The following is a 26,733-nucleotide window of genomic DNA, read 5'->3' on the forward strand; positions in this document are numbered from 1 at the left end:
AATATTGTTAAACTTGTCGTGAGGTTTGTGGAGCATATTATCATCAAAATCAAAAGTAAATCCTTTTGTGTTAAAGCAAAAAATGTGTGTTGTAACTTTAAGGTGGTACGAAAAAATAACACAAAATGTTATTTTTATGACAAATCTCGAATAAAAAAATTGTGTAGGATTTTCTTGTGAGAAGTATCGAAAGAGAAAATGAATAAAAGTCAAGAAATTCCTTTAAAAGGCGAAAGGAATTCTACTTCGTCTGCAGATTGGAGTGAGCATGATTCATCTTCTAGTTTTTCCTCTCGGTCATCCTACACAGACAGGTAAGAATTTCTAGCGTTTTGTTTGCAATATTCTGATAATTATTACTTAAAACTTTTTAGTGATGACAGCTACATCCCAGATTGGGAACCCTTTGTCACTTACGATGGACAACTATTCTACTTGGAGCTAAATTCAATGCCTCAGATTCCAGCAAAAGAGCAACAGAATATTGTTAATACGTTGGCATCTGTCCGGAATGCATTTGGCAGAGTTAGCACTAGAAGGAGTAACAGAAGTTCAGGTATAAGTAAGCTTTCAAAGTTAATTTCACGCCGTGCCAAGTTGCCCATTCCACAAGGATCCACCAGCAGTGGTGGTGGTGATAGCAAAGTGACTTTTCGGGAAACTTCAACGGGGCAAATAAAAGAGTTGACAGTCACAATTGATCCGGCACGCAGGCACAAATTTGGCCGACGTACGACTATTAGTGAGTCTCTCTTGGGCATCGCCACCTGCCCATTTCCAGATGGAGAACGAGTTATGGTGGCTGGCTTTTCATCCATCCTACAGAGTGTGAAAGTCGGAGACTGGATCAAAAAAATTGATGAAGAGGAAGTGAATGTTGCCAACTGGGATACATTACTCCTCACTTATGAAACTCCAACAGATGTAGTTCTCACTCTTCAGCAAACGGCCGATGAGAAACCCATTGAAATGCCAGAGGATAATCTCAGCAAATTCTTCAATTTCTCAATGGTTGCTAATAATTTGGAACTTCTCTTTCCTGGCAACATAAGTACAGAAGATGAGTGTTTTGCACTGCTGTACTTGACCATGAACGGAGAAAAAGGGCCCCTTAATCAGGATACCCTCTTTTGCTTTCCAGAAAAAGAAAAAAATAGCTTCTATGCCACAAGAGGTTCTTTTCTCACGCTCAACTCCCTCTTAGCTGCGGATTTTCATGCTAATCCACAAGTGACAATCCTCGATATTAATGGCAGAGCTTTTCATGTTGTCTACACGCCATTTAATGAAGATCTCCTTATTTTAGCTCTCGCCTCGGAGTTTGGTACACAAGAGGAAAGCCTTTTCCTTACACGTGAGATCTGTCGTGCTCTGGAATTTGCCTATCGTGTTCTTCCTTGTGCTTTTGCGGAAAGTAATATGAATCACCTTCGGGATCTTTGCCAAATAATTGACTGGAGCATTCGTCTTCGTCGCTCCCGAGGGGATTCATTTGCCTTTGAAGAAATCCTACGGGAAGTTCATTTGGTACCTCTTCCCAAAGAGGCTCAATTACGCATTGATGATGCTCTAAGTGAGATGGAAGCAATGGATTACCGTGAGTGGAATTATGAACCGCTCAAATCTCATCGAGAGTTTTACATTGTAGGCAGTGCATTATTTTTTAAGAACTTCCTTTTGGCGACGCATCTACCTGTGGCAGATTTAATTGATTTAAACGCATTCTTACGCTTGCATGGTATTCCTCGGCTTTTGGCAGAGCAAAATGTGAAAGATTTCGTTCTGTGGAAAGAGGTCTTTCTCAGAAGCTGCGATCGTGGTCTCACATCAAATGGGAAGATCTACGGCATTCCAACAGGCAGATGGTTTCTTAATATAATTGCACGTGGGCAAATGGCTATTGCTGTCATTCTCGAATTGAGGTACGTTGATGCGAACCAAACGACACAATTTATCCCACCATCACCCTTCTACGTGGAGGAAATTCAAGATACACTCGAACACCTAAGGACTGGGGGTGTTGAGACGCTAGCAAATACGTGGATTGCATCCAATCGGAGACCTCAGTGCGTGACAAATGTCCTTCGCGATGATGCAGCATCACAGAGTGGTACATTGCAAACAAAAAAGATGGAACTCATCTCGATCTTAAAGCGTAAGAGTACATCCAGTGAGAACGTAGACGTATCCAGTAGTCACACACCAAGTGAGGATTCTCACAAAAGAGATGATGATGAGAGTGACAGCGACTGGGATGGATTTCCGGATAGTCAGAAGAGCAGTAGTGGATTTGATATGTCTGAAACAGAGACATTGCTCAAGGAAGTGTCTGATATTATTCCAAGTCGACTCACAAGCGGCCACACAAATGTTCTCCTGCACTACGTACAGTTGGAGATTGGTGAAGGTATCCTTCTAGCACCGACAAACACCACCAATGTAGACCTTATTCGCACTTTCCGGCAAACATGCTTTCTCATTCACACCGTTCTTCAGAACACCATTCGCTTTAGGCAGTTACTGGCACAAGAAACAAGCAAACCTAATTCCCATCGATCTCTTGTCGCTATCAAGGAGCACGGAGTGTTATTGCGGATGAAATCGACGGATTTTTGGGTCATTGGGCGTTTGTTCTTGGCAACAGGAAGAGAAACTTACCTTTGTCACGTTGCCGATGTGCCACAGAATCTCGTGGAAATTGCCTTTAGGCTTACACTTAATGCAGCTGGATAATATGCTGCAGAATATATATTATTTTATAAATTCCGTCCATTTTTTAAATAAATATAATACCATACTTATTTTACAAAGTAAGGAATATGTAATATTTGAATTGATCTACCTGTACTATTCGGTACCTTACTGTTTCCGGCGTTTCTAAAAAAATTACAACCCATGCATTGAGGTAAGTTAAGCCAGCCAAGAAATTGGGAATACACTTTAAATTTAAAACAGAAATTTATTACATATTCTTGAGGTGTTGAGAAGAGATAATCCAAAAGAGTCTTCAGTTGTATTCCTTTAATTTCCGAATGACACGCTGATACTCGTGCTCTAAGACGTTGAACTCCTCATGGAGCTGCTCCAGTCTTTCGGCAAGCGGTGTCATACCCACTTTAGCGGCTGTCACATCCATCCCACGACGTTCTGCCCTCTCCAGATTCCTCTTATGTAAAGTGTACATCATGTTGAGGCGCTTTTTTACATCCAGCCGGTATGCGCGATATTCTTCCTCATTGTTGACATTTGTGTGGTATAGTCTGAGAATCTCGTAGATACGGCGACACTGCAGTGAATTAATTTTTGCCTTTGCTTTAGCTTCCGCTACCATGTCCTTGGAGAAACCTTTTCGGAGTTTTTCAGGTTGAAAAGCCGGCAAATCGATGCAGAGTTTTGCATCAATATAATTACGAATACTCTGAAAGTCCTCTGAGGGATCCTCCACTGTTATATCAAGAACGCTTTTATTGGATTCGTAGTGATCGTAAATGGTGCGAATGAGCCGTGATCCAATACCCAACTTCTGGAAAGGCGGTAGGACGATCAATTGACTAATTCTAGGGCGTACATGTTCTGGGTAGGCGTAGTACTGGTAAACTGTTCCGTAGCCTGCGGAAGCATAGCACGTATTACCATCCCTGTTGAGGTACTTCTCGTAGCAGAAAAAGAACAGCCACCTATGGTCATCTTGCTCAATGTAACTAGCTGCATCAATGTACCACATAATAAAAGATTCGAAGCGTGCATGATATGGGAAGAATTTTGGAGTTGTTGGATCGCAAAAGTAAATTTCGAAGCGCCTTTCATCACCTGAATCTGCAAAGATGTACCTATATTAGTTCGTCCTTGCCCCTGTGAGAGTAATATAATGAAATTCTTACCAGATTTAACGTCGAATTGAACAATCTTCTCTCCAAACGGTTGGAAGGTATCAGCCTTACGAACAACATTGCAAAATTCATCGATATTTGTGTAGTAACATCCAGCAGGAAGCTTCTCTGTGATCAGTGAGGTTATGTCATCTGGTGTAATATTATGCTCATCAAAGGAAAGCTTGTGACTGTATTCCACACTGAGGAAGATATTAAGAGGTCCAGCTGTGAAGTAGAGCTTCACTTTTAGGTCTTTGTAGCCAAAGATCTTTTCGTTTTCTCCAAAAATCTGATGAGCCATAACAGGATGAAAAGAGACGCTGTCATCATCCAAGTCACCAATATCCCGAACTTTAAATGAAATTCAATGAAATTATATACTATGAATGCTTTCAGCTTATGCTACACATACCTAGCTTGAATTCTACTGCCGTAAGAGCATCAGCTACGTAGTTTGGCAGCTCTTTTTCCAAATCAAACATTTTGGAGAATAGTGTTGTCTCTGAAGGCGGGAAAAACTTCACTTAGATTTGACGCCTTGGCGTTTGATATTCCTTTCTAATTGATCCCCACACAATGTATGTTTACTCAAGCACTAATTCAATCTATGCAGGAAACACTACCAGATCTTATTAGACCCAGAAGAGACTTTAAAAAGACTAGCAAATAAACGATGATGCGCGCACCCAATCCAACTTCCACTACTAAAATGTCAAATTGACTGACAGAATAAAAAAATTTCCCAAGGCTGTGTGGATGTCGAAATGTCGAAATGAGTCCGGACCTGCAAAACATAAAAGAAGAAGAAGAAGAAAATTTCCCAAACAATAGGCCTAACCTCAATATTATTAATAATTTTAATGAAATTCTTGTTTGCAAGTAAAAAGTGAGATTTCTGATCTATATAACACACAGAAAACCTAAAATATTTGTGATTTTCTAAAGGAGAAACTTACGTTATAATTTTTACGTAATAAGGAATACAAAAACGACAAAAACCAAGAAAATTGGTAAATGTGCTTTTGAATGAGGGATGGTGTCCACGAGAGGCATTAAATACGCATTTTCTGAGGGCGAAAAAGTCCTCTGCTACGAGCCAGATCCCACAAAAGCAAAGGTTTTGTACGATAGTAAGGTAAGGATAGAGTAAAGTAAACAACAATGTTAACAATAATGTTTGGTGCTGCCGAACAATGTTGGGCTGAAAGAAAATTCTCGTGTTCCTCTAATAGTTTTTTTCTTTATCTGAGTCCTTATTCTGTACAAAAAAAACTTAATAGGTATTCTAGACATGAAATAAAAGATTATAATTTAAAAAAATCTTTCAGGTTCTTGAAATCTTTGATACGAGAGATCGCCGGGGACGTCGCATTGTTGAATATTTAATTCATTTCCAAGGTTAATACATTTTGTAAATCATCTTCTTTCTTTATACCTATATGCTGGTATTTTTTTTAATTCATTAGGTTGGAACAGTAGTTGGGATCGTCGGGTCAGTGAAACCTTTGTGCTAAAAGACAACGTTGTTAATCGCCAACTTCAGAAAGATCTGGCTGAAAAATCTCAACTTTGCCTGTAAGTTTGAACAAATCCTGGCAATTAAGGTAAAATAGACTATCATTAGATTTATTTTATCAGAGGAGCATATCTCTACCGTAAGGATAGGAAGAAGAGTAAAAGTAGCGGAAGTGCTGAAGTAGCAGAAACCACACCACCAGTAACATTTCCAACCATTGCGAAGGAGGAACATGAACTGCAGATGCAGGACAATGATGCAGAATCTTACAGCAGTTCGACAGAGAGTGGTAGTGGCCCCATTGAGGATGAGAAGGTCATAATTCAGGTCAGCAAAAAGCTCCGAGAGTTTATGGAGTTTGACAATCGTATGGTTACAAAGGAATACCGTTTGGCTGTGCTCCCGGCGCAAATTCCCATTGTAACCATCCTCGAGAAGTTCGTAAAGCAGTGCTCGGTGAAATTGATTTGCAATTACATACGTCAGGATCACAGAAAGCGACGAAATAGCACTACGAGATCGGATAAAGAACCACTGGACACGGAGAAGTTGACGAATAAGTTGAATTTATACAAAGAAGTTGCCGATGGGCTGAGAATATATTTTGACTTCACCCTCAAAGATCATTTATTGTACAGCCAAGAGCAGCAACAGGCAGAGATGGTACTAGATGAGGAGTATCTGAAGACATTCACGTATATTCCGTCAGAGAAATCCTTTACTGATCTCATATTTCCCAGTACATCTGAAAAATCAACTCCTACAAGTGCTACAGAAGTTACGGATGACACGGCTCGTCGACGGTTGCGTTCATACAAACTTGAAGCTGATTATGTAGGAACAGATGGTATGTTGCTACATTTTTTTTAATCTAATGTACCTTTCGTTTGAAGACAATTTTCATTCATTATTATGTTTTTTTTTTCTTATTTAAGGAGCAATGCCATTTGCTGCAAAAATTACAGAGATTCTTCGTAGTGTTCAGCCTCTGAACTCTTCAGTACCCCTCCGAATGAAGATGCTACTGCAGAATACATTAGCATGGCACCTTTTGCCCTCAAATGCCCCCGCAGAACCATCAATGATCTATGGGGCACCACACTTGGCACGATTGCTGATAAAACTTCCGGAATTTCTCACACACTCCATTGGAACGATGTCCGAGGAAAAGATGAAACACCTTCTGGACTATCTAGGCGAATTGCTGGAATTTCTTGAGGATCATACAAATTGGTTTGGGGAGGAGCACTACCACACGTCGCTAATTAAGATGGAAATGGAAGATTAGAGCTCTATGCTATGTAATTTAAAAAAAAAATAATGATTGTGATGTGCATTCTATATACGCGAAACGAGACGTATATAAAACGTCCGAGATTAAGAATTATCTTTTGAACAGTGTGTGATTGAACGCGGAACAATACAGACATGTCAGTGCTACTAGTTGCTGTGGTAATTTTTATTCTAATCGTTGTGTTGGATTATGCGGAGAAAGTGAAACGCTTATGGGGATCGTGCATCGGTGGTCCAATATTTCTACCAATCATTGGAAATGCCCATCAAGTGATCCTGAAAAAACCTACAGACTTTTTTGATCTTCTCCAGGAAGGTGTACGACACTTTGGGGATGTTTCACGTGTTTGGGTTCTCAATATGCTCTTCATCAGCATCACAGATCCTGAATACGTTGAACCCATCCTCAATAGTTCAACCCATATTTCTAAAGCCCAAGATTATTCATTCTTGCAACCTTGGCTTGGTGATGGACTTCTCTTGACTACAGGTATGTTCAAAATATACATGTAGCTTTGAGATCGACGGGCTCATCCCGGCAAAAATTTGCATTTAAAGGTAAAAAATGGCACATACGAAGAAAAATCATCACTCCAGCCTTCCATTTTAAGATCCTGGACAACTTTGTAAAGATCTTCGATAAGCAAGCAAGAATTTTTGTAAAGAAATTGGGACAATTTGATCCAGGAAGCTCTGTGGATGTTTATCCATTGGTCAGTCTTCTCACCTTCGACGTGATTTGTGGTGAGTGTTATTCAGTATTTAAAAAAAATGTAAAAAAAGAACAGATCGCTTTCAAGGTCGCCGTCACTCTCTTTGTTGATTTTTTTTATATCTACATAAACGATATACTGTGGCTTAATTGAGCAATCTCATAAATTTATTATTGCTAAAAATGGCGATAAGAGTGTTTTTTGAGCTATGGAACCTCTGATAATGGCTTATCAGAACATACATAAATTTTCACAGAAATGTTGTTTTGCATTTATTGAAATTCAAAAGATCAACAGTAAATAATGTAGGTCTAATGAAGTTTTTTTGAGAATTTTCTTTTTATGAAAAGCAAAAAAAATCAACAGAAATAATTTTAATGTTAAAGCTCTTTGACAAACTTTAGTAGATTATGTGTTAATTAAGTCGAATCATGTTAAATTGTCAGAGTTAATGGGTCACTAATAAAAACCAATTATATAGTACATTATCTATTGACTAAGTAATACGTTAATTATATGTTTATAGTTTTTATATTTATAGGTTTTTATACTTAAAAAAAAAACATTATCATTTTCTATCGTTTTTCGTTAAATTAAAGAATCTGCAATGGGAACTTCAGTGGATGTTCAGCTAAATAAGAATTCCGAATATGTTGAGGGGGTTCAAGAGTACGTTATTATACTAATATTGATCTACTAACATTTAACTTACAAATATTATGCCATCTTTACTTATAGAATCACAAATATTCTCCATAAAAGAATGTACAATGCCTTCCTGAGATTCAAATTCTTCTTTCGGTTGTCCAGGAGTGGAATTCGCGAACGAAAAATTGTAAAAACACTCAACAAGTGGACAGAAAAATTGATAGAGAAGCGCCGTGAAGATCTTCTGAGGGACAACATTGCAACAAAGAAAATTCATGGTGATACAGCCATTGGGGAAAAAGATAAAATGGTTCTTTTGGATGTACTCCTGCAGGCTACGGTTGATGGACAAACACTTGTAAATGAGGACATACGTGAAGAAGTTAGCACTTTTATGTTTGCTGGACACGATACGACAACTTCTGGAATTGCTTTCCTTCTCTATAACATTGCTCTCTATCCGGATGTTCAAGAAAAAATTGTCGATGAGATTCGATATATTCTGGGGATGAATCCGAACAAGGACATTTCATTAGGAGATCTCAAGAATCTCTCTTATTTGGAGTGTGTCATTAAAGTAAGTAAAATGAAAAACATTAATGTGCGAAAGAAATTAAAAATATATATATATTAGGAGTCTCTGAGGCTATTCCCACCTGTTCCTATGATTGGACGATACTTTGAGGAGGATACTCAACTGAAGGATATTAAAATACCTGCCAAGAGCACAGTTATTATTGGAGCTTTCTTTATGGGACGCAATGCTACACTTTTCCCAGAACCCAATGCCTTCAAACCAGAACGTTTTGTAGAGGATGAGACTACTATGAAAAAGAATCCCTATAGCTATATTCCCTTCAGTGCAGGACCAAGAAATTGTATTGGACAGAAATTTGCTCTCATGGAGATGAAGACAATCGTTGTACGAATTCTTCAGTCATTTAGGATATCCGTAGATTCCACATACGATAAACCACGCTTAGTCGCTGCAATTGTGCTACGTCCCAAAAATGGAATTCTTCTTAATTTCCAAAAGAGGGAATAACATTTTTTATTCTTTGGTTTTTAGAGTATTAAAATGGAATTAATTCGCTTATCGAATTAATTTAATTATTTTTTCTTTAATTTTTGTATTGATAACGCAAGAAATAAATTGTATATAAGATATCTCAAAATTTTTTAAAGAAAAATATCTTTTTTTTTTGCAATCGAGGGAAACCAAATGCTAAAAGATCTTGACTTAGGAGCTTCAGGATGATTTATTGTCGGAAAATATCCCTTTAATAGCACGATTTTTTACAACAATTTTTTTTAAACGTCATCAATTACATTTTTTAATTTATTTTTTATACCATTATTAGCAATTTTTCATTTTTCGCAATTTTCTGTGTGATTTTTTGTGATCATCAGCAGTTCAAAACATACAAAATCCCTATCAAAAAAATGTAAAAATTCCGGAAAAAATATTCGGCGAGTTGCGCTCCCAAATTTTTACTGAAAATACCTGGGGCCCCTAAGAATTCCCAGCAACTTTTGGGGCCCAAAAAAGCGTTTTTCCAAGAAAAATAAATATGAAATTTTTTTTTTCATTTCACAAAGTTTACCACGTTTTGTAGCCAACTTCCGTCTGGAATACGCTGCTTACAACAGCAAACATCGTATCTTCTCTAAAAAAAATCCTACCTGCTGTACGATATTTGCTGTTGCAACCAGCGAATAGACTGATAAAAAAATTATCGTCAAAGCCGAACAAGTTTTCCAGTTTCTCTGCATTTTCTTGCGCTAATTTGCAAAAGTTTGCCATTTATTTCATTAAATAAAGTGATAAATTCACCGAAATGGCTGCAAAAGCTGTGTGCGTTCTCAATGGCGACGTAAAGGGCGTTGTGTATTTCGATCAAGCGGTAAGGATGGCCTTGGAAATATGTACACCATACATAAGTTGATTGTATTAGAAAACAGCCATATCATTCTTTTTGTTTCTGTGCTTTCTCGAATAATCTGCATTATGTAATTCCAGTCCCCGGATGCCCCTGTCGTACTCAGTGGCGAGGTAACTGGACTCACGCCCGGACAACACGGTTTCCATGTACATGAATTCGGAGATAATACCAACGGTTGCGTTTCCGCGGGGGCTCACTACAATCCCCATGGCAAAGAGCACGGGGGTCCCGATAGCGCTGTGAGACACGCTGGGGATCTCGGGAACATTGTGGCTGACGCCAATGGAGTTGGCAAGGTAATCTTTTAGTTCTTTTGAAGACGACGTAAGCCCAAAAATTAATAATTTTCAATTATAATTTTTTTTATTTATTTAATTGTAGGTCGCAATTTCCGATAAGCAGATTTCCCTTAGTGGTCAGTACAGCGTTATTGGTCGTACTCTGGTCGTACATGCTGATCCTGACGATTTGGGACTTGGAGGGCATGAGCTGAGCAAGACTACCGGAAATGCCGGGGCTCGTGTTGCCTGCGGAGTAATTGGAATCGCTAAGATTTAATCAATATGAAATCCAACAGAATATGAAAGGAAGCTTGGGCAAAAGAATACTGGAATGGGAATTGAAAGCAAGGCTTCGGAAATTTGTAAACAATATGAATTACATCCTGTTCAACATAATATTATTTCTGGGAAATTGGAATAAACTTGAAATCTCCTAAACTTCCGGTCGTTTTTAAAATATAGGAGAAAATGTTCCTCTTCCTGAATATTACCTTTCTTGACAAAATCGTCGAATTTTCATAACATTAGCATGAAACTACGTTAAAATAGTTTTCCCAACTCCCTGGAGAGGATGTCTCATCCCTGGTAAAACATAACTCACGGAAATCGTCAGGAATTCAATTGAAAATCTATAAAAAAAAAGGTCTGTCTATATAATTTCGTTTCTGAACAGCTATGCATTTCTACACCGTTGGTCCGATCGCGATGAAATTTGATACAGAGACTACTGATACCAAGCGGTTTTCACTAAAGATATTTATTTTCCCCCCAGAGCCCCCCTTCACATAGCCCCCATATAAAATTCATGCTTTTTTGATTACTTTTTGAAATTGGCGCCCTAAATGTAGTTCCAAAAGAAACCACTTGGTACGAAATGTACCAAGTTGTTGAAGAGAAAATGAGACTATTGTTTTTGTTTGCATGAAAAATTTCGTGATAGTTTTTCTTAAGTATATTCTAAAAAAATCATTGAATTCCCTTACATTTATGTAATGTCTTCTGTACCTTCTCCAAACATCACAAGTGTGGTACCGCAAGAATCACAATTAGTAAAGAAATTATGTTCACCGGAAGTCGAGGTTAGTTTTCATTGTCAACAAACATTTCTTTTGGGATAAAAATTATTTATTTACTTTTCGAATAATCTTTGCAAATCTTTTCAGGAAGCTTTACTATCGACATGTCCTAAATGCGGTGAGAGTAATGAGATCAGCAAAGTACGCTATATGTTTGTGAATGAAGAAGAAGCTGTGCTGAAATGTGAAAGTTCGGATTGTTTATATCCATTCCGGGAATTCATTTTCAAGAATTTCTCTGATGGTACGGTGTACCGGTATCAGATTGAGTATTCGAAACAACTTTTTGATAGTGAGATAGTCCCCTACGAAGGATTAATTGAAGATTTGTCATTACAATTAGATGGAAAAGCAGATGTACTGTCTCCAGAAGAACCGTATCCTCTAGATTTTGACTTAGATGCAGTTTTGGAGCATGACACCGCTAGCGATTTAAGTGAACAATTCAATGATATTAAAAACTGGCTTGAGAACATCGTTGATGAGAAGAAAGAGAAAATCAAAGAGAATATTGAAGAGATCTTAGCAGAAAGATTTCATACACCTACTCCGCGAAAGCTCAAAAAATGTTTAGAATTCGTCAAGAATGAGTACACTAAACAGGAAGTTAAACAGACAGATAAATTAAAAGTTTCGCAAATCACACCTAAGAAGACATCACAAAGTCTAAGTCCTCTGGATATTCTCAGAGCCATTAAATCCTCTGGAATAATTTCCCTTGAGAATCTCAATGTTGGAAAGGAACCCACAAATTACATTAAAACAGATGATCAGTACTGTGTCAGATCTCGTGAAGAATAGACGGATTTAAGCAGAGCGCATTTTGTGATTAATTTTTTTCTCTTTGAGTGAACTCTTTGACCAATTTTTTTTCTCTTTTCTCTGTGAAATAAACTTTTTGAATTTATATCTATTGAATATAAATACTTAAGAACTCTTTCTTAAAGTTAAGTGAAATGGGAGAACATTTGGGGGGGCGGGCGCCTCCTGAAAGGTTTAATATCTACAATGCAACCCACAGAGGAGAAATGCCTACCTGAGGGGGTGTTCTGGGCTCCGACGGGTCGACCGGGCTCAGTTCACCCTCCGACCATCCTTACTGAACCTATTAATTTATACGGCACGATATCTTCCGAAAGTGCCTAAATTTTGTATATAGGGCCTAAAATTCTTTTTAGGCTTCTTTTCTTCTGAGCATTCAGATAAAATGTTATAGAGAACACAAAAATGTGTGCAAGCAAAAGGAATCTAGCAGTACTGAAACTACTTCCAAAGAAAAGAGTAATTCAATTAGCTATGATCGAGGTACCAAAAAAAACTGAAAAAATCTCTCTTGAATGATAAAGGCCAGAAGAAAGAGTAAAATACGGAAATTGTGGGGAGTTCTGAGAGGATTCGTACCAAGAATTATGACATCACAAAAATATCCCGCACGAAAAAGCACTGCAAGAAATAGAATTAAAACTCTCATTATCAGAATATACTCTTTATTCGTATATATATAATATATATATATATGCGAATATGTAAATTAAACTGTGTTTTTAGTATCCTCCGCCCCTGGAGTTGAAGTAGCCCCTATCTTGGCGACCTAGTGGATTTACAGGAGTATTCTGATTATAAGAAAAATTGTCGTTGTAATTCGAAGGCTTTCCAAGTGGTGGTGGTGGAATTGGAATCGACTTGGATCTCCTTCCTGAATTCCCATCTCCACCTCCGAAGATAATGGCATCATTATTTAAAATACTCGAAAAATCACGTGAGGCATCTTTTGTTCCCACATCAGAAGAAATCTGCGATCTGAAACGATTTGCTGCTGCAGCAGCAAGACCTGATGGTCCATCATTGTGTCCAGCCTGTCCAGCATCATGCATGTGATAGCCACGACGGTTCAGCTCTTCACCAGCGACTATGGATGGATTGGCATAGGCAAAGTCATCCTTTGACCTAAAAAAAGTAAAAAAAAGTTAAATTAAATATTGATTCCTTTAATACCCCTATTTACTTATTATTTTGGCTTTATTAGAGAAATACCAAAATAAATGGATATGTAATTGAATTAATTGAATTCATAAATTCCCAACGTGACTCACCTGCGATCCGATCTATCTGATCTATCGCGAGATTTTATACGGGAATGCATCTCTGACATACTTAGCATGAGATATGACACAAAAAGCAATAGCAGAAGGGATACTCCTCCAAAAACACCTGCTAAAACGTAAATTTGGTTTTGTAAATCCATTTTATAGCCTTGATGAATTGTTCGTTCCTGTTTTCTATTTTTTTAACAAAATTTCTGAACAATGATTCACAAACACTTGAGTTAAGCTCCAAGCCTATTATCAAAACTTTGATAAGTATATTTAAGTTTTGGAGTCCTAAATGAAGCACTTTTGAAATATTTCTTTCACTTTTTAATTTGATTATTCTATTTATTTTCCATTTAACTAATGAAAAACTTTTTAGGCGCACATTGTGCCGAATTTATTATGAAAAATATTGCGAAGGTATTTTATTCCAACCAATTGTGCTTAGAAGAGAACGATTACTGAGGAAAATGATTCCATTTGTGCGTATCTCAGGTAATAAACACTTGAAGAGCAATAGTATGAATCCAACAATCTTTGAAGGCTTTATTATTTATATCTGATAAGATAAAAAGAGAGAAAGGGATGATAAGCATTAGAAAGAGAAGTAAAGCGGGAATCGTCTTTGGCAAACAGGATGAACGTAAAAAAAATGTATTTATCATGAGAGTCATTCAATAAAGTTCAAATCAAACTAAATAATTATGGATTAAAATTCTTAATGGATTTTAATCGCTCATTAATTCTTCCTAAAAATTTTATTTGAATTACATTGCTGCACCAAAGGATTTAGAATTAAAAAATAAACTAAAATTGTCAATGTAACGAGTACAGACCGAAAGGAAATGGAATTCAAATTTTTTTTAGAGATTTTTTTTATAAGGAAAATCGGTTGGAAAAAAGCAGTGCCACTACCATTTTCATATTTCACGAGCATTTGAGGTTCTTTTATTGCAAACCTGTTACCCAGTAATCAAAAATGGACACAATTAAGGTGAACATCACGATTCATTGAAGCAATTGAGGCAAGAAATTGTTACACAAGAGAACCATTTACGATTTTTGAAGAAAAAAATCATTTGCGCGTTGCAGAATCACGTTTATACGTAGAATTCAATTGGGAGAGATGCTTGGTAATTTTATAGGAATACATAGTGTATATATACCTATATTTATTATAACTTATTTATTTATCATTATACAGAGTGGCCAGGAAATTAGGGCATGATTTTAACGGCGAATAACTTTTGATTGGATTGAGATATCTGAAAACTTTTGCCACAAAAAAGTGCGTAAACTCAAAAAGTTTTATTTGCTTTTTATTTCAAGTCGATATCTTAAAAATTGGAGCCGCTAGAGCAAAAAATGTAAAAGTTACCATTTGTATGGAAAACGATGAAATATTCTGGATTTCATGTCTGTTGATTTTCTCAAAATCCATTAAAAGAATCCAAAGATCATTAAACAATTGAATATTTGATTAAATTTGAATAAAAGAAGCCTTTCCTGACTTTATGCGACCAAATATTCAAACATTTTAAGATTATTTTTGAGTTAAAGCAGATATTGTCATCATGGGCAATTCAGCGTTAATTTGACATGAAAAGCAGTATATTTTTCATCGACAAAACGCTTCTTTTCACATTTTTTGCTCTAGCAGCTCCAATTTTTAAGATATCGACTTGAAATAAAAAACAAATAAAACTTTTTGAGTTTACGCACCTTTTGGTGGCAGAGGTTTTCAGATATCTCAATCCAATCAAAAGTTATTCCCTCGTTAAAATCATGCCCTAATTTCCTGGCCACCCTGTACTAGCAAAATGTCATGCAATTCATACAATTATTTTCCAATGAGTTCCTATATCTACCTATAAAAAGTAAAGGAATTGAAATCGCAATTCGAAAAGTTCAGATATCTCTCAGTTGTCGTACCTAGATCTTTTCACGGTGCTGCGAATTTTTTTAATAGCTAATTAGATTGTGTTTCATATCTCAAAACGATTTTTGAATAATTATTCAGAGTCGTTGTACTCGAGAAATAAAACACCCAAAAATCGTTCTTCTCCCTTCTTTTACCTCTAACGGATATCCTGAAAAGGATCCTATCTAATTTTTAAATATTCCAATTGATTTTATACATTATGTATTGCAAAAAATTACATTGTAGTAATTAATAAAAACGTTTGTTAAAAATTATAATTTTTTTTACATAAATATACGCTACGATTTGACTAAACTACGCTGGTATATATGGGTTAAATACAATAAAATATTTCCTATATTTTTTAATGCTAATTATTCAGAACAATATTGTAATGATGTAGAGTCTGTTTATTTCCTTCATCAAGTATGTAAAAATTGAGAAATAGATTTTTAAATTAAATTACAAATTTGAAAAGATCTTTTGCATATAAGATATAACAAGACAATTTATATGTTGTGTTATAAAAGCATTTTAAAGAGTCAAGGGTATGTCTAATATTTAGTGTTTGTTTTGAAAATTATTCATATATTATGCAGATAATCTTTTGGTATTTAAAAATCCTCACAATCCTCTATCATTACGGAAATAACATTTGATTATGTATAAAAATTTGTATAAAAATGTGAATTATTTACCATACCAATAATTTACCAATTAGGTGTGTTTTGGGGAGCACGTGATGAGGAAAAGATGTTAAATTTATAAACATTGCGAGTCTGGGTCAGTGGATGCCTGCAAAAAACATAATATATGTAGTTCTTTTACATAATCAAAAGTGGCCGCATGTGTGAAGATCTTTTTAATGTTGTACACTCATAATGAAAATGGAGCCAAGTGAGCAGCAGCCTGTGAGAGTGGTCAGAAAAAAGGTGTTGTGTATAGAATTCACATTCACTTTTCATTTCTTCGGCAGCATCCACTATAAAGAAGTGCAAAGTCCATGGAGGCAATGGGAAAATGTGTTGTATTCATGATAAAAGATTCAGCTGCATAGAGTATGGAAGGCATTGTATACATACCTTGTACATTAAGTTGTGTATGCATGGAGCCTACATTTTAAGATCATATGTGTCATTTGTGAAGCAAAATTATGCAACAGAATGCCCCAGCTTTTCGCTTTCATTCATTTTCCATCAACCAATTTAAATGTATTTACTTTATTGGCTTCCCATTCGTGGTGGCATTCAAGTTGGAGCGCAACTTATAGACCAAAGACAATGCTAAGAAAAAGACAACAGAGGTTTTATCCTTAAGTATCTCTAAGTCAAGTTGCTGTTGTTTTATTGTATTCGCAATCATGTTGAAATTCTTTTTGCAAATTTTCTTGTGTGCGCACCAGCAACTCTAAACGTTTTCAATATGTGCTGCAAATTCTGCAGAGATCTAGTTAAATGAGAGGATGATTTATATAACTTTCTAAGAAGAAATTTGCATAACGAACCGCCTTGGTCAGCTGCAAATATTGCCAAGATTTAATTGATACTATCCATTGATTGAGGCTAATATTACAAGATTTAATAATATTGGCTTTTAAAGAGGTACAAAGAGGTAAAAATGTTCTTTTTTATGATTAATAATTAATGTTAGATATTGTGGATTATTATTGTAGGCGAGATACCTACTTAATATTTTTCTTTAAAAAAAAGTTATACCTGATGAAAAATTTTTTGATCTAATTTTATTTATTTTATTTTTTTTTCATAAGGATGAAAGTCCTTACTTTAAAATAATTTTCATGAAAAACACTGTTTATTCCAAAAAAGCATAAAATCTTTTTATGAATTATATAATAATTGTTTGAATAAATTAGTTATTTGACACTATCGCCGGGAATCAGGTTCATAACATTTAAAGTATTACTTTAATTTAGACATGATTATGAGGAATATAGAAAATTTGAGTGGCCCCAACCTTGATGGTAATTTGAAAAATTGCCATAAGTACCAAATATCCTCTACTTTGCCGTCAATGTTTTATAGGTATATGCTATTAGAGTTGGTGCTATAAATTAACATTCATCTATGAAGACACACAGTGCAATTAATTGTGCAGCATTTGCGCGGCAAACCGTTGAAATCTCTCGAGCACCAAATCCATTTCACTTTTCAATTGCACATACACCGGCTGTGGAGTATTTTTCATCATTACAAGGCTCACTGTTGATGTTATACGTACCACCATGGATGTTGTCTTTTAAATTGAATCAATTGTGTAACAACTGTGGTGCACTGCTTGAAAACTCACCCATTTACCAAGAGAGGAAAAAACGTTTTTTTTAGTTACTTTATAACGCATAAACATTTCGCAGTGCAATCTTTACAGATATAACATAACTTTTTATTAAAAATTTTGAAATTTTTTTTTCTACGATAGTACCTACTTTAAATCTATTTCAAAAGCTGTTTTTTTTGTAAGAAAAAAAAATCAAAAAATTTCTACACAAAAATGTCTTCTATGTATTTTCAAAGCGAATTGCAAAAATTGGCATATCCAAACCATATACTTTTTCTAGCTTTTGCTCTGTATATAAACCTATATTTAAATTATTGAGCATAAAGACAACGGCACATAAAATTATGTTGCTTTCAAAAATTATGCAATAATGGTAAAAATATCAAGGTCAGATCGGTTTGTTTCCCATATTATATTGAGAGCGAACGAGTGGACCATTCAAACGCGAATTTTTCATCTTTTAAAAAAAAAATCGCCTTTTGTTTTTTTTTTCTACAAGCAGGACGTATTGTTAGCAGTAAGATGAATTCATGAATCTCCAAATCTCCTCTTATAGGGAATTGCTCAACATTTTTCTTTCTATCAGTAAACTCGTTCGCAAAAATAAACACCAAAATAAGCGAGAACTACATTGAAATGTCTTGAATGGGTCTTGAACGAATATAGGAATTAGATTGCAAGCAGCCAGATATAAGAAATTTTTTTTGTGTTTCTTGAGGCCATTGAGGCGGATTCAACCTTATAATTTAGACAATTTCACGATTTACATGGTAATTTAAGCGGAGTGTAATCTGGGTGATGGATTGAGTTGAAAGATCAAAGAAAAAAAATCAAAGATAAGTCTAATTTAACATATTGTTTAATGTGATTCATAATTTTACCACAAAGTATGACAAATCTCCTTATTAACTTTTGTCATACAAAAATCATTGATTGTTCAAATCAGTCAACCACAGTATGGGCCTACCAGTTTTGAAAAGCTCAGATACCTTTCCAGAAATAACGGATTCGTAAAAATCGCTTCAAAATTGTTTTTTACTCAATTTTGGTTCATGTGAGAACTTTTCGTGAGTGTAAGTCTAAAACAACAGACAATTCCAAGTAATGATCTTAATTCTAAAGTTCTGCATTTAATAAGAAATCAACATCTTGTATAATCTTAACTTCAATATTTCAATATTAGTCAATATTTCCACTCTTCCCTTGACGACGAAAATGCTGTTTTTTTATATATTATGTGACACTATTAGCCAGAGTTTACTGATATCTAACATTTTTCCCATTTTTACCTTCGCGGAAGAGCCCCAATACAGATTGAGAGCGTAAAAAAATGAAGGACATAATAGTATAGTAGAAGAAGTGATGGAAAATACGTAAATATTGAACATCTACTGCATCTGCAGAGTTATTTGACAAACTAATTTTAACTTATCTTTTCTGCATAATACATGTTTAATTACTTCATTGAAGTATTCATTGGAATGTAAGATTATACATACATTATAATTTATTAGGACTTTGCCTAAGATTATTTTTCATCTCAATTTGTACTCACTTTCAATATCTGTAAATTTATTTTAACACATGATGTAAAACTCCCAAAACAAAGTATAAGAGCAACATATGGCATCGGAAGCATTTTGCATTGCATAATAATTCGCCCAATTTGAAATTGCTTCACAATCATCTACATAGTAATCAAACATAATATCACATTGCATATACATAAAAGTTTTTCTTGCATTTTCTATCATGCGCCTTCTCACAGTATGTGTGTGGTGTCTCTTTATGGGTCTCTGAAGGTGATTTTACCATCTCTTTGCTGTGTAGAGTTTTTGTCTTAACATCTTAAGAAGACCATGAAGGAAGACTAAATAAAAGAAAAAGAAATAAGTGTTGCTGCAATATAGCAAATTTATAGCTTTTACATTTTCATTATGAATTTTATGTTGTGTGTATATACAACATTATACCTACATTTTTTGAGTGTAATATTTGTGAAAATTATCACAAAACACCTACACACATATTTTGATGTATTGCACATTTTATTCTTTATGCATTACAAAATGTGAGAATTCCGCCCCGAAGGGAGGTAAATTAGATGGAGAAAAAAATGTGGTCAAGATTGTGTGAAGTAGCACAATTTCGTCACACCTTAAATAGAATTTTTAGTAAATTAATTCACTGTGTGTGGAGAGATAGAATGATTGTTTTACAGAACAATTACACCATTGTAAAGCTGCGAATTCAAATAGACAATTTTCTGTCTATTGAACTTATCTGTGCATATTTTATTTCCCTAGTTAATCTATCGCATTTTTTTGTAATGAATATTGCAATTATTAGGCATAGTTTCACAAAATTTCTCATATTTTATCTATTTGTTTTTTCTTAGGAGTTTATGTTTTGGTTTGCACAAATCATTAAGCATGATTTGTATTTTCTTTTAGAAATTAGGAAATATCTCACCAATGTGATTTTGTTACACTTAAGTGATTGTCGTATATTGTATTCATTAAAAGTGAAATTAAATCATCATTTCAGCTTCTTGAATTTAATATCTTGACCACTATCATGAACCACTACAAGAGGCTACTGAACCACTGAATTAGTTTACATTGAGGAACGCTACAGTATATGATACATGTTGAATTATCTGTATCTTTCCACTTTTTATGGCATTTTTTTTGCATCTTGGTTTATTATGTTGATTTGGTAAATTTGCAGATAGGTCAAATTTTGTGTATTAATAAACATAATTTCATAACGATGAAATTGATTGTCATTTTGTGAGACTGTACTGTTATTGCGGTTTTTCTTCATTCATTTCTTGTCTATTAGGTATTATTTTATCGTCTCACAGTAGATATATATGGTATTTATAGTTTAGCTTAAAATGCTATTCAAGTGCCTATATCTCATCAGAGGACGGCACTTGCAGTATTTCAACCACGTTACATGATCCACATACTATTTCCGGCAAACATCTCACTTTTCTCTCCGCGAAAGCATAACGCTGCAGGACATACGGCTTCGAGGAATGTTACATATGCCAAAAGAATGAGCTTTTTGGTAAATATGATGACATAATTGTGATGCATATAGTACGGTTGATTCTTCAGCATACCTAGAAGCTGGGTTATTTGTTTTACCGGTTTTACCCGAGTTTTAACTACACAACCATCGTGTGCGCATGAAGTTTGTGGTGGTAAAATAGGGGGGGGGGGCGGGCGAAAGTAAATCATATCAAGTGGAGCTTTCGGTGGTGGCTTTATACATTTGTATAAAAGCCATCGTCCATAGTCACACTCCATTCAGTTTGTTTCTTGGGCTCACAAGTAGCCTATACCTGTGTACTCTTCAGCATTACTCACATCTATTGCATTTGGATTATATATTTGGCCACAATGAAATCTCTGGTAGGCATATTCTTCATAATATGTGGATTATCATATATATGTTGTGCATTATCCGTTATAATATGTGATTTGTGATCTGTGAATTTTTGTTTTATCGTGTCCCTCTATAGGTGTGTCTCGTTGTGGTTGCCCTCATTGTGGGTGCCCATGCTGAGGATAAAAAAGTGGAGAAGAAACAGGAGAAACGTGGTATCTTCCATGACTTTGGTGGACATGAATTTGGTGGTCATGATTTTGGCTTGTCTAGCGGTGGGTATGGAGGACATGATTTCAGCAGCAGCGGTGCTTACCACGATGATCACCATCATCACGTTAAAACCGTGACGGTTGTTAAGAATGTACCAGTACCATATCCAGTTGAAAAGCATATTCATGTGCCCGTAGAGAAACATATACCTGTTCCCGTGAAAGTACCTGTACCACAGCCATATCCTGTTGAGAAAGTGGTTCACTATCCCGTCAAGGAAATCGTCAAGGTACCCGTGCATATACCTCAGCCATACCCTGTTGAGAAGAAGGTTCACTATCCCGTGCATGTGCCTGTCGATCGACCTGTGCCTGTGAAAGTGTTCGTTCCACAACCGTATCCAGTTGAGAAGCATATTCATGTGCCTGTGAAAGTGCCTGTACCACAACCCTACCCAGTTGAGAAGCACGTTCCTGTGCCAGTGAAAGTGCCTGTTCACGTACCCCAACCTTATCCAGTTGAAAAGATTATTCATGTACCTGTTAAGGTGCCCGTCGATCGTCCAGTACCTGTGCATGTGCCAAAACCTGTCCCTGTGCATGTTGAGAAGCCTGTTCCGTACCCAGTCATTAAGAAGGTACCCGTACCCGTGCACATTCACGTCGACCGACCTGTTCCAGTTCCCGTTGAGAAGCACATTCCCGTACCCGTAAAGGTGCCAGTGCCACAACCCTACCCTGTTGAAAAGCACATCCCTGTACCAGTGGAGAAACATATCCCATATCCAGTCAAAGTTCCCGTCGATCGCCCAGTTCCCGTTCACATTGAGAAGCACGTACCATATCCTGTTGAGAAGCATGTTCCCTACCCAGTAAAGGTTCCCGTTGTTTACCATCACGAACACCACGATGATCATCATCATCATGCTGACTTTAGCAGTTCAGGACATGGATTCAGTAGCTACGGTGGAGACTACCATGATCACCATGGATATTAGGGCTTCTTGTTGATTCCATGAGATTATATATTAAAATGCGAGTGTGGCCAAGACGGAAGTGAAGATTAATTAGTAAAATTTTTGTGATAAAGTCTCCTCAAACTTTTAATCTTTTATTATTTCACCTGGATCTTTTAGCTCTCTTTATTCTTTAAAATATTCCTTAACTCTTTCATCTTCTTTTACTGTAGTATTTACTAATGCTTCAATCTTATGATTTTTAAAACAGTAAAAATTAAATTTTCATTTATAGTTCTCAGATCTTCACTGAGAGACTAGAAAGTTGCTTCTAAATAAGGAAATTATATTTTACAATCTTGTATTTTATCACAATATTTAGTAGAATTATTCATTTGTACATTACAATTTTAGTATTTACAAACTGTTGTGCAACTTCACTAAAATCTACACTACAATATACTAGACTTGCGATTTCTCCCGCCTTATTTTCTTATGTATTCCTAACAAGTTTTAGCTGTTTTTTTTCATTTTTTTTTTGCTTTTTTCTTTTCACAAAATTTTGATGAGCATAAACATTATGACATTATAACTGTAGTACAAGGAAATCATTATAAAGATGTTTAAAGTAAACTTACAGGATTTAATTGAGCATTTACTCTTTACATTCTGCTCTATAGGTTGTATTCTTCAATACATTCAAGAAATCTGTCGTAAATACATTTTTTATCGTTTTCTTCATTTTTATAAAAAAAAAAAAGATTTATCATATTTTCCTATGAACTCTTTTGGGAAGGTCATCTTAACTTTTATGCAATGCTCGATTTAAGTAGTATGACCCACAAATGGTTTGTCTTTTATTTCCTTCTTAAAAAAAAATACAAAAATGCAACACCTTGATATGCCTCAATATTTTGTACTCTTAATTAGATGTGTGAGCTATTGAAAGTGAGAGAAAAATATATATTTTTATTTTGTAATAAAAATAAACTAATGAGATACATATTAAATTAAAACTTTGACTTCAAAAATTCATACATATTCACGATTTGTTTTTTTTTCTCTACTGTGAGGTGAATGGCAATGGCACGAAATATTATACACAATTTGTATTCTATACATCATGGGACAACGTTTTTTTTATTATTCCAATTTTTGCATTGATAAGTATTGGAATTGTCTTCACACACGAATCTTCGGAGATCGCGGTCAAACTTGGGGTAAGTGTGTTTCGGAATTTTACCATTACTAGTGTTTATTATTTTTTTTCCTAGAGATCCTTTTGGCATTTTACAGATCCTTTGTTTTTTTTTAAAGTGACCACTTATGTATGAAAGGTGTGTTATTTTATTTTTCCTTTCAGTATACATGATTAATTCATTTTTGTGGAAACAAAGAAGTAGAAATGTATTTTTTTTTTAACAGAAATGATAAATCAATAGGTATGTAAACTTGAGTATAATTGTGGGATCAGCTTTTCGAGTTTAAATGATCGGTGAAAAACCACTGAAGACGACATTCAAACGGTCGGAAAGGTACAATTTAGCAACAATAACTGTATTAATACGAAAGAAAACTGCTTGTCCAATCTCTAATAAATCAAATTCACAGCATAAGCAAGACTATATCATGAGACTCACCAAATCCCTTACCGCCTACGCTTTGTATACATATATATTTTCTTTGATGCATTTTTGAACTCTACCGCGGTACACTCCCATAGTGAGTGAAAGATGGATAGTGAATGAAAGTAAAAACATAAAAGTAAAAACAGAATACGTGATGACAATTTCATTATCAGACGAAAGACAGATTTCATTGGCGAAAATTTGTAGCGAAATTTATATAAATAGTGAAGAGGATATAGTTGTTAGTTTTTGGAGCGTATATTTTCATGCATACCCAACTTATAACATATACTGTACTTTACGTTTATGTTTACATTCGATCACACTTTAGATATTTTTAGCAACAGAAGCAGAGATTTTTTTTAAAAAACACATTTATCTCCTATTCTTAAAATAATTTTGTAATTTTACGTAACACATTTAATAAATTTTCTTTCAAATACCTTGTTATAGAAAAAAAACATTGAATTTTATCAATTCTTACACACCAAAATTCGGCGCAGTTGATGTTTAAGAATATGTAGTTAACTTTTCAAAATTCTTCAACAAAATCCTAGCAATGAAATTCAATGAGCAATGTAGGTATATACATATTCATACATGTGCAAAGAGCTTAGTACCTACCTACACTTTGGTATATTTTGTAGAGGATCATAAACTTAAAATTAATAGAAGCTGTGATCCAGGACTTTTTCTAAGAAAAGAAGGAAAAGAATGATAGTAACAATTGTGCGCTACAAGACTGAAAGCTTCTTAAAAAAAACTCGAGATATTTGTAAATACAAATTCACCAAACATGTTGCGATATGAACTCGAAAGTTCAAAATAATTATCCTAAAAAAATCTAAAACAACAATAAATTAAATTCATATCTTTTTCCTTACTTAAAAAATAATATATTACAAATTGCATAATTCACTATCTGAAAACCGCGTATTTCTAAATGTATATAATAAAGCTCTTTTGAAGAGATTAGCAGTGAAGATTTACATTTTAAAATGTTTATTGAGTGTGAAAAAGTTCAAGTTGTGTTGCTCTTTATGTGAGATTGCGTTTTTAGCTACATTTTTTTCGCGTGTGTATTTTGTAAAAAAAAAACGATTCATTCGTTATCATTTTGGCAAAATCATTATCATAGCTCGCGCTACACTTTGCATAATGATCTGAATTTCAGTTTGTTTCCCAATTCGTTATAATAGCGTCACGTTGAGATGAACATCTTGAGATTTTTGGCATTTTTTGGATTGATACTGCACACGAGATTAGTACTATGCGGTGAGTTTTATTATTTAACTTAAGGTGTGATTTCCTGAAATAGTTATATGTTTTAATCTTTTTTATTCTTATTTTTATGCTGTCCACAGTGTCTTCCTGGTGGTTTAGTTATGCTTTTGCTGGCTCATGGAGTTATGCTCCAATTGCCACATATCCACCAATTACTCATGTAGCACCATATCCACCACATCAAACACCTCAAGATTTACCAGCAAATATACTTCAAAATCCACCCCCACAATCATCGCAATGGACGTACATTCCTCAGTATGGTCAATGGATCAACAAAATTCATCTTCCTAATCACCAGACACATTCGCAACAAAAATCCACGATACAACAGAAACCTTTCCTTTATGCCAATTCAATGGCAATGGCAAATATTGGGTAAATAATTTTATACGCACCTAGCACCCACGTGCATGGGCTGTGTAAAATCCGTAAAATCAATTATTTGCGCCAAAACAACCGATTAATTGTTCCAATAATACAGTTCTAGGAATGATAGGAAAATAAATGTGTTACTTTACTGTGAGGGAAATGTGTTTTCCGGAAAAGAATTTGCTTGCAGCATATGGAGGCCTATTTCTATAATACCATATTGAAAGAATAGCAATTGTAAGACAAAAAAATTGTAAATTCACCTTCATTACAAAATTCCATATAAGAAGTTGTAGTAATCTGCGTATGATATCACTGCTTTGCGTTTGCTTTACACATCGCTTGCCAGCAATTATCTTCTTAACTTCTTGTAGCACTATTTACCTTTTTTCTTCAAGTGCGAAGTGTAAATTAATGAGCATTTTAGTGTTTATTGTTTGCTAAATTCTTTCAATTTCTTCCTAACAGTAACTGAATGCAACAAATCCGGAGCTAGGAAGTGTGGAATATATATTTTTTATTTTCATAAACATTTACCTATTTTTTCCATTTTTCTTTTTCAACTAATTATAATATTTTTATAGGTCAGTAAAACTGTGAGATTCTTCTATAATTTTTGATGTGGACATCTATTGTACCCTGGTTGTGCGAGTATTTTGAAAATCACATTCCATATCACAAGCAAATCATCATATCAATCGTATCAATCAATAACATAACATCGTATCATAATAAGAATCAATCATATCATAATTTAAATATAAAAATTATATATAATGTATAATGATCATTTGTCATTTAAAATCACTAAATTGTGTGCACGCACACTTGTGTTCTGAAAGTATCCCACTATTTAAGGTTACCATAAAAGTACACTGGGCACGAAGTATATGGTTAAAATTTAAAAATCTCTTCATAGAATTTAAAATGACATTTCTTAGAACATGTCTAAATCTAACCCCTCTTTAGGTATTTATTATATGATAGGAATAATAAAAACATTAAAACATAAACATAAATCATAATCATATTCATAATTCATAATAATAATTGTGTGATAATAAACAATGAACATTTTAGTCACATACTTCCTTGTTGATCCGGTCTTCGTCAGTGGGGGCTTTTCTTCTTAACCAGGAGTTAAAAGGAAAAACATAATTTTTCTTCCAGAGCTTTCGGCTCCCTCCGAGCCTTTCTCAATGGCTGTGGAGAGAGTTTTTCTTTTTTATTGATTTTT

At 34.9% G+C, this 26,733-nt stretch overlaps 9 protein-coding genes across 9 annotated transcripts; 7 read left to right on the forward strand and 2 right to left on the reverse strand.

Annotated features, from left to right (window-relative positions):
* Positions 1–8: 8 nt before the first annotated feature.
* Positions 9–2,810, forward strand: LOC129796630 (protein inturned). Its single transcript, XM_055838716.1, has 2 exons — positions 9–314; positions 375–2,810. The coding sequence occupies exons 1-2, from the start codon at positions 199–201 to the stop codon at positions 2,731–2,733; spliced, it is 2,475 nt and encodes an 824-aa protein (XP_055694691.1). The 5' UTR covers positions 9–198; the 3' UTR covers positions 2,734–2,810.
* Positions 2,811–2,939: 129 nt separating this feature from the next.
* Positions 2,940–4,651, reverse strand: LOC129796633 (histone acetyltransferase type B catalytic subunit). Its single transcript, XM_055838720.1, has 3 exons — positions 4,285–4,651; positions 3,882–4,223; positions 2,940–3,816 (listed from the first exon to the last, which is right to left on the reverse strand). Exons 1-3 carry the CDS (start codon positions 4,352–4,354, stop codon positions 3,008–3,010), a joined length of 1,221 nt encoding a protein of 406 aa, XP_055694695.1. The 5' UTR covers positions 4,355–4,651; the 3' UTR covers positions 2,940–3,007.
* Positions 4,652–4,679: 28 nt separating this feature from the next.
* Positions 4,680–6,831, forward strand: LOC129796632 (protein male-specific lethal-3). Its single transcript, XM_055838719.1, has 5 exons — positions 4,680–5,007; positions 5,201–5,270; positions 5,339–5,447; positions 5,511–6,235; positions 6,324–6,831. The coding sequence occupies exons 1-5, from the start codon at positions 4,906–4,908 to the stop codon at positions 6,674–6,676; spliced, it is 1,359 nt and encodes a 452-aa protein (XP_055694694.1). The 5' UTR covers positions 4,680–4,905; the 3' UTR covers positions 6,677–6,831.
* On the forward strand, positions 6,817–9,207 carry LOC129796631 (cytochrome P450 4d2-like). The gene is made up of 5 exons (XM_055838718.1): positions 6,817–7,171; positions 7,240–7,425; positions 7,994–8,063; positions 8,133–8,619; positions 8,677–9,207. The coding sequence occupies exons 1-5, from the start codon at positions 6,817–6,819 to the stop codon at positions 9,085–9,087; spliced, it is 1,509 nt and encodes a 502-aa protein (XP_055694693.1). The 3' UTR covers positions 9,088–9,207.
* Positions 9,208–9,659: 452 nt separating this feature from the next.
* On the forward strand, positions 9,660–10,704 carry LOC129796635 (superoxide dismutase [Cu-Zn]). The gene is made up of 3 exons (XM_055838722.1): positions 9,660–9,946; positions 10,063–10,281; positions 10,367–10,704. Exons 1-3 carry the CDS (start codon positions 9,881–9,883, stop codon positions 10,541–10,543), a joined length of 462 nt encoding a protein of 153 aa, XP_055694697.1. The 5' UTR covers positions 9,660–9,880; the 3' UTR covers positions 10,544–10,704.
* A 438-nt stretch (positions 10,705–11,142) lies between these two features.
* Positions 11,143–12,878, forward strand: LOC129796634 (uncharacterized). The gene is made up of 2 exons (XM_055838721.1): positions 11,143–11,345; positions 11,430–12,878. Exons 1-2 carry the CDS (start codon positions 11,259–11,261, stop codon positions 12,141–12,143), a joined length of 801 nt encoding a protein of 266 aa, XP_055694696.1. The 5' UTR covers positions 11,143–11,258; the 3' UTR covers positions 12,144–12,878.
* On the reverse strand, positions 12,813–13,894 carry LOC129796636 (uncharacterized). Its single transcript, XM_055838723.1, has 2 exons — positions 13,436–13,894; positions 12,813–13,289 (listed from the first exon to the last, which is right to left on the reverse strand). Exons 1-2 carry the CDS (start codon positions 13,585–13,587, stop codon positions 12,887–12,889), a joined length of 555 nt encoding a protein of 184 aa, XP_055694698.1. The 5' UTR covers positions 13,588–13,894; the 3' UTR covers positions 12,813–12,886.
* A 7,025-nt stretch (positions 13,895–20,919) lies between these two features.
* On the forward strand, positions 20,920–23,243 carry LOC129796637 (uncharacterized). The gene is made up of 2 exons (XM_055838724.1): positions 20,920–21,070; positions 21,181–23,243. The coding sequence occupies exons 1-2, from the start codon at positions 21,059–21,061 to the stop codon at positions 22,252–22,254; spliced, it is 1,086 nt and encodes a 361-aa protein (XP_055694699.1). The 5' UTR covers positions 20,920–21,058; the 3' UTR covers positions 22,255–23,243.
* Positions 23,244–24,888: 1,645 nt separating this feature from the next.
* LOC129796638 (uncharacterized) lies at positions 24,889–25,750 on the forward strand. The gene is made up of 2 exons (XM_055838726.1): positions 24,889–25,115; positions 25,205–25,750. The coding sequence occupies exons 1-2, from the start codon at positions 25,052–25,054 to the stop codon at positions 25,504–25,506; spliced, it is 366 nt and encodes a 121-aa protein (XP_055694701.1). The 5' UTR covers positions 24,889–25,051; the 3' UTR covers positions 25,507–25,750.
* The last annotated feature ends 983 nt before the right edge of the window (positions 25,751–26,733 follow it).

This window comes from Lutzomyia longipalpis, chromosome 4 (assembly GCF_024334085.1).
Source record: "Lutzomyia longipalpis isolate SR_M1_2022 chromosome 4, ASM2433408v1".
NCBI classification, from domain to species: domain Eukaryota; kingdom Metazoa; phylum Arthropoda; class Insecta; order Diptera; family Psychodidae; genus Lutzomyia; species Lutzomyia longipalpis.

Coding starts and splice junctions, on each gene's coding strand:
- LOC129796630 (XM_055838716.1), top strand. CDS start 199: ATGAATAAAAGTCAAGAAATTCCTTTAAAAGGCGAAAGGAATTCTACT. Junction 315..374: donor CGGTCATCCTACACAGACAG/GTAAGAATTTCT, acceptor AAAACTTTTTAG/TGATGACAGCTACATCCCAG.
- LOC129796633 (XM_055838720.1), bottom strand. CDS start 4,354: ATGTTTGATTTGGAAAAAGAGCTGCCAAACTACGTAGCTGATGCTCTT. Junction 4,224..4,284: donor GGCAGTAGAATTCAAGCTAG/GTATGTGTAGCA, acceptor TTTCATTTAAAG/TTCGGGATATTGGTGACTTG. Junction 3,817..3,881: donor TCAATTCGACGTTAAATCTG/GTAAGAATTTCA, acceptor ACATCTTTGCAG/ATTCAGGTGATGAAAGGCGC.
- LOC129796632 (XM_055838719.1), top strand. CDS start 4,906: ATGGTGTCCACGAGAGGCATTAAATACGCATTTTCTGAGGGCGAAAAA. Junction 5,008..5,200: donor AGGTTTTGTACGATAGTAAG/GTAAGGATAGAG, acceptor AAAATCTTTCAG/GTTCTTGAAATCTTTGATAC. Junction 6,236..6,323: donor TGATTATGTAGGAACAGATG/GTATGTTGCTAC, acceptor TTCTTATTTAAG/GAGCAATGCCATTTGCTGCA.
- LOC129796631 (XM_055838718.1), top strand. CDS start 6,817: ATGTCAGTGCTACTAGTTGCTGTGGTAATTTTTATTCTAATCGTTGTG. Junction 8,064..8,132: donor TATGTTGAGGGGGTTCAAGA/GTACGTTATTAT, acceptor CTTTACTTATAG/AATCACAAATATTCTCCATA. Junction 8,620..8,676: donor ATTTGGAGTGTGTCATTAAA/GTAAGTAAAATG, acceptor TATATATATTAG/GAGTCTCTGAGGCTATTCCC.
- LOC129796635 (XM_055838722.1), top strand. CDS start 9,881: ATGGCTGCAAAAGCTGTGTGCGTTCTCAATGGCGACGTAAAGGGCGTT. Junction 9,947..10,062: donor TTGTGTATTTCGATCAAGCG/GTAAGGATGGCC, acceptor ATGTAATTCCAG/TCCCCGGATGCCCCTGTCGT. Junction 10,282..10,366: donor ACGCCAATGGAGTTGGCAAG/GTAATCTTTTAG, acceptor ATTTAATTGTAG/GTCGCAATTTCCGATAAGCA.
- LOC129796634 (XM_055838721.1), top strand. CDS start 11,259: ATGTCTTCTGTACCTTCTCCAAACATCACAAGTGTGGTACCGCAAGAA. Junction 11,346..11,429: donor TATGTTCACCGGAAGTCGAG/GTTAGTTTTCAT, acceptor AAATCTTTTCAG/GAAGCTTTACTATCGACATG.
- LOC129796636 (XM_055838723.1), bottom strand. CDS start 13,587: ATGGATTTACAAAACCAAATTTACGTTTTAGCAGGTGTTTTTGGAGGA. Junction 13,290..13,435: donor TCAGATAGATCGGATCGCAG/GTGAGTCACGTT, acceptor TACTTTTTTTAG/GTCAAAGGATGACTTTGCCT.
- LOC129796638 (XM_055838726.1), top strand. CDS start 25,052: ATGAACATCTTGAGATTTTTGGCATTTTTTGGATTGATACTGCACACG. Junction 25,116..25,204: donor CACGAGATTAGTACTATGCG/GTGAGTTTTATT, acceptor TGCTGTCCACAG/TGTCTTCCTGGTGGTTTAGT.